This window comes from Caretta caretta, chromosome 1, assembly GCF_965140235.1.
Source record: "Caretta caretta isolate rCarCar2 chromosome 1, rCarCar1.hap1, whole genome shotgun sequence".
In the NCBI taxonomy this organism is placed as follows: domain Eukaryota; kingdom Metazoa; phylum Chordata; order Testudines; family Cheloniidae; genus Caretta; species Caretta caretta.
In genome coordinates, this window is record NC_134206.1 from 244,030,333 (window position 1) to 244,041,023 (window position 10,691).

A 10,691-nucleotide genomic window follows, 5' to 3' on the forward strand; every position below is an offset into this window, starting at 1 on the left:
AGCCAATGGGAGTTACCCTGCACTGGGAGAATAGGCACTCAATTTGATAGTTATCAAAAGTTTCACAGTCTGTTGACTGCTCATTGACCTAGTTGAAATAAGTCTGTTGGTTCTTGAACTATTCCCATTAGAGTTTCCACATCATAAATCAGCACAGAAAAATTGTGTTGGCTGTCTCAGACATGCCAAGAATTGAAGAGGCTTGGTGGGCCTTCCACCTCTTTTTAGTCTTACTGGTAAAATAGAGGGAACAAGCTTGTACTGCTGCAGCCTATCCTGTGAATCACTAGATGGCTCTAGTATCCCAAGTTCAGGCATTTAAAACAGCACTAAACAAGCAGCAGAGGGCACCATATCTCCTTCTGCACGGAAAGTATTACTAGCTTTTTCCCCCACAACAATTCCTTCCTCCCAGCATAAGCCTGCTAACATGCCAGGTTCTCTTATGTGTCACTCAGCAGTACCTGGTCATTTTAACCAGGAGATGGGCTTCAAAATAAGGATATATGTTCTGCAGCCTGCTAAATTTCCACTTTTCAGGTAAGCTCAGACACATCAATGCAAGCTTAAGCTCAGACTTGAAATTTTAAGTTACAGTCCAAACTTACAAATGAAAGTCTAATAAGAGCTCTCCCACCTACACCCCAATATTCTCAAAGTTTTCTTCTACTGAAAAATCCTTGATCACTTAAAAAAAAAATCCAAGTATTTTAAGAGCATTTTCTAAGAAACCTTGACAATAATGCAGTCTGGAGTGAGCCAGAGATCTTTAGCTAGCTGCAGAATGTTTCTTTAACAGCATGCCCACTCTGTTCTGAATGAAGAATGCCATGAATGTGCACCTTTTCTTGCACCCCTTAGAGCATGTGTCTCAACAATTCTGGGCAAGACACCTTGGAATGCCTTAAAACCACTTGGTGGGGCACTAGGCTAAGGGTTAGATCAGATGACAACGTAAAAGGTCCACAAGGATGGTGGATGACCCAATTTGGATTGTCCTGGTGATCCTCCTCTTCCCTCCCAGTCATCCCTAGCCAGTCAGTTAATGACTTATTCGAGGAAGGGTTAAATCTAGCCACTCTCTGTGGTGTGTCTTCACATGATCATGCTGCATTCATAAGTGCTGCACACAGTTATATGCATTCAAGTTTATGAAAAGACAATACTTAAACTTTAGTGGGTATATTACCTCCATCGTAAGGTCCTTCAGCATTTTCCTATACTTGATTGGGCAATTGTCTCAAGTTATACACGATTGCCAAAAAAAATTCTAGTGCTTTAATGCTATTACTTTGACAGTGAACCTCATTTCTTTTGTATCTATCTAGTTAAAACTACACAAGTAATACTAGATAGGCACAGTAACGGAGGACTTGCCGTACTAGATCAAAGTCAATTTACGTCCAGTATCCTGTTTCTGATAATGACCCATTATCAGATGCTTCAGATGAAGGTGAAAGAAACCCACAGTATGCAGATGTGAGATCATCTGCCCCCTATGTAAGTCTCATCCCCATCTCTAGCAGTTAGAGACTGGTTTAAACCTAAAGCATGAGAATAAATATCATCAATAGCAAATTTTGGAAGCGATAACTTTGGATATTCTTGATCTCCAGAATAGTTCCTCAGTTTGGAGCAACATACTTGTCCTCTGTAGTGTCCCATCTCCCACATGGAGACGCCTCAAATTGTGTTCTTTTACATGGGAAAAGAACTGCCTTTTTCCAAATTAGGTTGGGAATTTGACAAAGATGCTTTGCTGCCCCAGAACATTTCAATGTCATCATAGACTATGCACTTGATTAGACACTTAGTAAATGCACTTTTGACATATGCCTTGATAAGAACCTCACCAACACAACACTAGCTGTTGAATCAACAGACAAGCTAGTAGCAGCATTTAAAGTCCTGGGAAAGCGCAGTGGCAAAAGTCAGCCCAAAAATTAATTGGAGTAAAAGCAAAATTCTTCCAGTTGATTACTCTGAACACCAAGTGCTCAAGCACCTTAATGGGCAGCCACCCAAGACTGTCAGTGATTTCATCAACCTTGCCTTTGGCATCAGTAACATGGGCAGCATTGAGAAAGCATTGCAAAAGCACAGTCAGTAGTGGGGCACCTCATTAAGAGCATCTTCTGGAAACCGACCACCCTGCTAAGTAGGGAGATGAGGCTAAGCATATACAATGCTTTGGTGGTCCGTATTCTGAAACGTGAGACTGAAACATGGCCTCTCACTATCATGACTGAAAAGAAGTTGGACACCATTCAAGTAAAGCATGTTCAAATAATCAAAAGCCTCAAGGAGACAAATTCAAGTTGAATGAAGAGATCTGTTTTCTAACTAAACAGGTCCTGCTTTCTCAAATGGTCACCCAACACACTCATGTGGTATGTTCATCTGCTCTGAATGCCTACCAATTTCTCTCCAAGAATCATCTTCTACTATGATCCAATGAAAGCAGATGAAAGACACGCCCTGTAAGACCTAAAACCCATCTCTTACTGGCATCCTACCCCGTAATCCACCAGATTTGGCTCAGGACAGAACATCATGGAGGCTCATAATACATTCAGTGACCCTAAACTGTCCAAGCAACAGCATGAGAATGAACCAGTCTGCACAGACTGGCAAATTAACTAACACCCACCGCACTTTCATGTTTCTCAGTATTAGTGCTCTTTCACAAGTGATCAATTCCCATAGCAATCCAACATCACTCGGAAGATTCTCAGTTCAAACCAGTTATGCTGCAGGTCTGTGTTATTTGATGAATTTAAGTAGACTACACAATCCCACTCAAAACTGACTCAATGAGAGGAAAGAAGGGACTTACCTGGACGTTCACAGACCACACCTAAGACTTAGTTTACATGAATAATCAACTGCAACTGTGACTTCCTCTGACCTACAGTTACTCAATAACAGAGTTAAGTTTAATGTAAAAAGAATAAGGCATCATGTATTCTTCCTAGTAGCAATGCCACTAGAACCAAAAGAGGCTGTTCAAAAATGAAAAACAATTCTTAACTATCAGATTAACCAGCCATGTTACGAGTTACACACAGCTATTTTCCCCTCTTTCAATCACTGCCATTCCATTCACAAGGAGATATTTAACTGATTTTGTGCTTGCCATCTACATCATGAAGTCTATTAGAGTGCTGACCCTAACTGCATCTAGAAAGAGGTTGTGACACATCCAATTATGACAATGGAAGATGCACTTCAACCCATGTAACCAGTGGAAGAAGAATAGCAGAAGTGAGAACCAAGCATTTGGAGCAAAGCCAAAATATGCTACAAGGCTGCATAGTGGTCTACCATTGAATCACTACAAGAGCCTCCAGATCACAGATTCCCACTTCCCTGTATAAGGAAAGAAAAAACAGAAATTTCACCCACGTTTCCTACCTGAAAAAAGGGAGAACTGCCATTAAGCTACACATCTGTAGCTTTTGGAGAACTAAAAATAAGTTTACTTTTCCATTTATGCTACAATTCTCAGCCTGACAAACACAAGGTACACCACCATGCAGTCATCCAGTCTTCTGAAAGACATGGTGAGATTTTCCAAAGTGACTTGGGAAAATAAGTCATTTTTCAAAATGGATTTAAGTATCTACATTCCTTTTGAAAAATGAGACACTCCCAAAAATTTTACCCTTGATCTCCCTACCTGGTTCCTAGTTTAGAGTCAAAGACAGATGTGTCATCCAGTTAGAAACCCCACAGTTAAACAGACATTCTACTGCCAAGTCCATTCTAGGCTTGCCTGCGTAATACACCAAATCCTTGAATGCTCTAGCAGGAGTGTCCTCAGTGCTATATAATTTGAACACTTCATGATGAAAAATATTTAACAATTTTGATAAACAGTAAAAAGATTGGCAGTTTAGCCTTTCCTATCAGCAAAGATGATTCAGATAACTTAGGCATTAAATGTATACTCAAAAGTTAAATACATATAGAAGTTTTGGTAGGCTTCCATACACTGCATTTGCAGTTTTTCCCCCCCATCATGTGCCTTCCAAATAAGAATTGTGATGTTTTATTCCTCTATCATCTTTTCAAATTGTGTGATACCATGTATATAGCAAGTTTTACTTACACCAGGTTAGGCTGCTATATCATGCAAACGAGCGTCAGCCAGAAAACGGTGTCTGTGGCTACACGCTATGCTTAAGTAAATTCTTACCAAGTTCAGATGTGACTTATTGTGGTAGAACTGGATACAAAAAAAAAACCTCCTGAACTAAAGGAACACCTGCCATGCTCATCACCTCTCCTATGTCTAGAATGCCCTTTCAGCTCCCAAATTACATAGCAGTGCTAGTGTTGAGATCTAGAAATAAACTGAACATTTTGGACAGAGTTCTTTTCAAAAGAAAAAGTAAGATTTAATTCTTTGAATTTCTTCCCCAACTTTACTAGGTTCAACTATAGACAAGAGGTAGCTATTGTATTTTCAAATAATACTTATCAAAGCACCAAAATGATGAAAAGTTTAAACATAAATTGGTCACAAAGTCAAGACAGACCTAAAAGAATCAGAGCTCATTTGTGCTCACAAAAGAAATTAATCCACCTGAGGTTGGCATAGAGTTCACTAATTCCTCCTCTCTGCAACACTCCTTGAATCAGTTGATCCTTATAAAGCGTCAGTTCATCCTTGCAAAGCCATACAGTTGAGTCTGAGTGAAGTGAGCAGACCAAGAAAACTTCAATGTAAGTGACAGAACAGCAATGACATCCTCCTATAATTATTACTGAAGTTAATGTGTAGTATCACTACAGAGTCCCTCTTCAGTCAAAACTGAAGGCAGTGAGGAATCAGCAGATTCATGGCCTTAAAATATCCTACGTACCATGCATCACAGGCTCTCATTTCTGTAGTTGCTAATTTATTTCTACTGCCTACAGGACAGTTCTCTGTTCACGCCCTGTACCTTTGTCACTCACCCTGTGGAGTTATCACACAGTTGGTACTCAAACTGCAAACTGTGAAATATAAGTAATAATGTAATCTACAAACCACTCATGAACTCCAGTTAGGTTTTGCTGGAGGGCTATCACCCTTTTCTTACTCTGTAAAGATTTTCTTCCCCCTGTTTTACATTGTTATTCCAACAATTATGTTATTTCTGAAGTGTCTGATAAAAGAATGTTTAACTTCAAAATCTGTTAAGTCTGTTTTATGAACAGACTTATTTGTAAATAAAAAGTATGTGATGTTTCTATTAGCCAATTTGTTCCTGTAGTACCCCAAAACCATTAGTACATTCTGACTGTCATATCATCTGCTGAAGTCAGAAATTATCACTACCAAGCTGACAATCATTTCAGGACAATAAACAATACCTGAATATTAAGATGAATCTGAGAGTAACTCAAAGAGCCTTTTAAACAGCGAATAAGGTTAGGATTTCAAATCAAAATTACATCAGACTGCATACAGAAAACAGATAAATTTTCAATGCGCAGTCTGAGTGGTGCGTTAAGTAGCGCCTAGCATCTGACTGGGCATCAACTATTAAACATAGACAGGACTAACAACAACAATACCCTGAGTACACTGCTAGGTCTTATGATTTGTTTAAGAGAAAAGAAAAAGAAAAAAAACTTGCAAAGCTATTACCACAAACCTATTAGGTATGTGGTGATGCATAGCTACCCAGAACACTGGCAGAGATGTCATTTGCTTTCAGAATGCATGCTACAAATACAAGCTGAGAGTGGTCTCAGTCATTTTTCAGTTTTACTGTGACAGTAGGTAAGTTGCTCTGTGGAGGAGAAAGAATTTTGGCACATGAGATACTGCAGCCATTCAGGAAAGAGCACTGAGATCATGCACTTGATCCCTCAGAAGCAATGGGAAAGATTATTTTCCACTGCTGCCTTTCTTCTGCCCCCTCCAATTTTTCAAGAGCAGAGACTCTCCATTCCCCTATTTCAGCTATTTGTAACTGGTAGGCCAAGCTCTACCCTCCCCCTTAACCTTGTTGCACAGCAACCTCTCATTCAGTTATACATGCTCCAACTCGCCATGGAGCTGAAGTTGCTGCTGTTGCCATCATGAGACTGGGGTTCGGCACAACCTTAGCTCTGTCGAAGTGAAGAGCTGGCAGGTACGGCAACGTCTTTGTACCAGTTTAACCAGATAGTTACCTGGAAAGATTGAATTTTAGCCTTCACAATTTTACAACAGGCAAGCATTTACTTCCCAGTGTATCAACAGGCAGCCATGGGACTTAGGCTGAACTACTGGGGATTGATTCATAGTACATTACCAGCTCAAATTTAATTTTACATTGGTTGGTTTACCTCTGTATTATGTGCACTTTGCTAGCATATTTCTTGAGCATCTCCTGTAAAATGACCTAAGCTACACATGCAAGTGTTTCCCCTACCATATACATTTCTCTTAAATTAATGTAAAATGCCAATCCTCTGAAAAAAAAATATTTTAGCTGGAGGTAGACTTGAACTAGACTTCAACAAGTGTGAATGCTAATTTTATAGCTTGAACCCCTTTATCTGGACTCCCTCAGGTAAAGGATTTTGTGCAACACTCCAAATTACCTTTAGAAGACATGAAGGCTAAGTGCTCCAGCAAACTCAAAGAGGTTACTGATTCTGAAGACTCAGCACTTGGACAACCTCATAAGGGCGAAGAGGCCTTTAGGGAATCAAACAGGCAGCCTAGCTCATGGGAGGAGTTGCTCCCTCCATTCAAGGAATGGCTGGCTGGGTGGCACCTAGGGAAAACTGTGTCCCCCATCCCTAAGGACAGCTGACCTGTCATCTGAGGATCCTACCCTTCTCTTGAGGCTGGCAGCAGGGGAGTGACTGTGCTTGGGGAATTTGCACCTCTTTTACCTGTAGTTCACACCAGGCAACTTCCACCGTAGTCTCGGTGTCCAACCCCTTGTAGACTGTTTTGAAGGAGCCTCTTCCAATCTCAATATCGAATTTGAGGAAGCGGCCGTCAAGAGAGAAGCCCACCGCCTTGGTCTCCAGCTCCTCGATATCCTCTTGTTGTCGGTTCCGCCCCTCCTGGAGCTCCCGGCTGGCGGTGGCCGCGCTGCCTACCGTGCTAATAGGGAGTAGGGGGGTGGCTTCCTCTGCCTCTCCTTTGGGCAGTAGCGGGGCGGTGTCCTCTGCTGCAGCGGGCTCCTGAATGGGTTGTTCCTCGGGGGGAAGCGACAGAGACGGCTGCTGCAACAGTAGCAGGGGGACGTGGGTGACAGAGATGCAGGAGGTCTGGCTAGCAGGCTCAGGAGGGGAGCCCAGCAGCGGGGTGATACTCCCGGGAGCGGCGACGGCCGGGGGTGCTGCGGGCTGCAAGCTAGGCAGCTCCAGAGCTGTAGCATTGGAGTCGCAGATCACGCTACGGCGGAAGAAGCGGTGCTCGGTGGCTGCAGCCCCACGACTGTCCTTGTCCATGGTGTGGCGGCGGCGCCGGTATTCCTCGCTCCGGCCCCCGCCTCCCACCTCGCCGCCTGCTCCTCCGGCCCCCGAGCCATCATGGTCAGCGACGGCTCCTAGCTTCTCCCCCACGGAGCTGTCCGAGCTAGAGCCGTTCTTGGGCGGAGGCGGCGGGGGAGCCAGGAAGCGGGGGGCCAGGCTGCTGCTCCCTACGGCGCCCTCCGACATGGTGCTGCGGGGCTCGGGGTAGCGCTGCTGAGAGGATGCGGGGTGGGAGGTGTCACTGAGCAGGGAGCGCGTCCGGCTGCGGCTGCAACAGAGGAGGGTCCCAAGGGCTCCTCACAGCGGGGCTTGGCGGCGGCGGCTGAGCCAGCGGCGGGGTGGGTCCCTGTTTAGCGTCCACATCCATCCTGCCGCGGGGAGCCGTGCAGCGGGGCCGACATGGAGCGACAGCAGCGGGGCCAGGACACGGGACTAGGGGGGAGAAGTCGAGAGGAGCCCGAGGCAGGTGCTGGGCCGGGAGCAGCCGCTGGCCGCCCGGAGCGGGACAGCCCAGCTGCTCTCGGAGAGGAAAAGCGACCGGCCCCCCCGGGCTAGGAAGCGGGGCAGGCCCAGGCCGGGAAGCGACTGCGCCGGGGGCGCAGGCCCCGCACACCCCTGCCGCGAGAGGGGAGGGCAGGCCCGGCACGCCCCGCCTGGGGGGAGAAGCGCGGCCCGGTCACTCGGGGGAGCTCTCGCCTCACACGGCGCCCATGGCGACCTCGGCCTCCTCCCGGTAGGAAGTAACCGCTCGCCGCGGGGCCGGCCCCCTCGCTGCCTGCCGGCGCCTCACAGCGAGCCGGAAACCCCCCTCGCGGGTCTCTCACCGGGGCCGCCCGCGAAGCTGCCGCAGCCGCCGCCTCCTCCTGCACAAGGCCCCGGCCCGGGGAACCCGGGTGTCTCCCTCGCGAGGGTAGAGGGGAGGAACCGCTGCGCCCGGCCCGGCTAATTCTCCGCGCTAAATGGCGACTAGCGCCCGAAACCGACAGACATAGACAGCCCCGTGGAGCACGCCCCCTCCTCCGACCCCGTTCTGCGCCTGCGCTATAGCGCCGCGCTTCCTGGGAATGGTAGTTTTTTCATCCCTCCTCTGAGGGAACAGAAACGCAGTTAACCTACAACTCCCATCGCGCACTGCGCTGATGCACGGCATCACGGGAATTGTAGTTTCCTTCTTGCGGGCTACTTACAGCTCGAGCCTGGCTGCTCCTCACACAATACTGTGGTAGAAGCTGTGCTGACTGGGGCAGGGCAGGAAGAGAGGGGAGGGAATCATTACATATGGATTAATTCTCGGAGAAGAAAGGAATCTCTCATCATACTCAGTCGACTCAGGGCTACAATGCAATATAAATTATATGCTTTAATAGATTGAATGCTACTGTTTTCAAACCTGCCCCCAACTCTCAGGGTTCTTTTTCAAAATCTAAAAGCAATGAAAATGTTTCCATGATTTGTTTTTATACATTAAAAGAAAAATAGTTTTTATCTAACCAAAAAGGATTCAGGGCTAGCTCCTCAGCTGGTGTGAATTGGCATAGCAATGCAGAACAGGCCCTTCAACTAGTAACAATTCCCACTCTGAAGCAGTTTCTCCAGCCCACACATCATAGCAAGCAACTAATGCCTGAGACAGAAAATGAGTATAAACAAAAGTGAAACTGACCAGTGTATTTTCATTTGTACATGCTGAGCACAATGGAAAAAGATAAACAAACAGTATAAATAGCAAAGGGTATGATAGATTTTAAATTCAATTTTCATAACAAGGTGTTACATGTAACCATACAAGTACAATATATTTTAAATATATGATTTTTAATCTGCCTGTGGGCTCAATCCTGCAAGATGAGCTCAGCATTTAGGTATATGCTTGATTTCAACTATGAGGGAAGTTAACCATTAAACACATCATTTGCTGGATCGGGGCCAAAGTGTTCAGCACCTTGCATGATCAAGCCCTAAGTCCCTTAAAAGTGGTGTTGCAAGTTCCCCTCCTACAATGAACAATTTTTGCTGTATGTATTATCAGGCATTTAGCTTCATATTTTTAACCAGGCCTCTAGCAGGTCTCCCATTTTGCTTCCACAAAACCATAGGCACATATAATTGTGGAAGCTGTGTTGCACCCACAATTATTTATTTATTTTGTAGTCACAGTTTAGGTCACTTGGACTTGTGACCACATATAAGCGACCTAAACTGCAGGAGCAAATAACTGTTGTGAAAAAGTGTGCCCCCAATTATTTTGCAGATCCTAAAAGGCTAGCATTCTTAAATCTGACCCTTAAAAATTATCATTAGTCTAACTGTCACAGTTTGAGACTCAACCCCAGTTATTATAGTTCAAATGGGGAAGATATAATACTCAGAATAGAAAGAGAAGCCAGCATGAACATTCACACAGATCAGGAACTTCCAGAGAGTAAGAGACACTGGTAGAAACTACTCATGTGCTTTATTTATAAAGTATTCATCCTTTGTATAATACACCAAGAACAAACTTTTTTTCTTACACAGAACAGCAATATACTAAAGTGAATGGGACTACTCTCATGAGTAAAGTAAAAGGGTTTGGACAAGTCTTTTATGCAACTGCATTTTTTAAATTACTGTAATAGAAATATTTTTGGAGATTTTTCTGTATAAACTATAGATTTTATATTGGACAAATTAACATATATATTTCAAATACATCATTAAAAATAAGTTTAAAACCAGCTAATATTAGGAAATTGTGAATTACATCTCCCACAGAGAGGTCCTGATTGAATCTCTGTGCCTACACAGAACACTAGTGACTTTCAGGTGGTCCACAACACTGAACAATACATGACACTGAACTTGATGTGACAGTGATTCTCTCACATACATACAGTCTTTATAGATGTTGATTGTAATACTGCACTACAAATGGAGCACCCATTATTTTCTGTATATCCATATACATATCTTATTAATAATAAAAATAATAATACAAATACATAAATAATGAAATTCAACTAATGGCAAAGGGCCCATGTAAAGTCGTACTTGCACCACATAGATCCTTATGGGTGGTGGGGCAGGATTTGCCTATAAGTATAGAAAGTGCCCCTCCTTTTGCAGTGGAATAAGTGCAGCTCCACTGTGCAAAAGAGGGAATAGGATTGGGAAGGTCATACAGAGAGTTTGTAATCCCTGTCCCTGAACAGCATGGAGACCAATCTATGAGGGCTCCAGGT

At 44.3% G+C, this 10,691-nt stretch overlaps 1 protein-coding gene across 15 annotated transcripts in view; it reads right to left on the reverse strand.

Moving 5' to 3' along the window:
• Nucleotides 1–8,469, reverse strand: part of WNK1 (WNK lysine deficient protein kinase 1) — a 171,945-nt gene extending 163,476 nt beyond the window's left edge. For 8 of the 15 annotated variants that reach the window (XM_048828928.2, XM_048828853.2, XM_048828911.2 and 5 more), the window contains exon 1: nucleotides 6,880–8,465. In XM_048828928.2, the coding sequence (XP_048684885.2) occupies nucleotides 6,880–7,656 (777 nt within the window). In that variant the 5' untranslated portion in view covers nucleotides 7,657–8,465. Of the gene's footprint in view, nucleotides 1–6,879 lie in introns of all 15 variants that reach the window. The other 7 variants (XM_048828871.2, XM_048828839.2, XM_048828844.2 and 4 more) reach the window with 3 other exon arrangements.
• Between the last annotated feature and the right edge of the window lie 2,222 nt (nucleotides 8,470–10,691).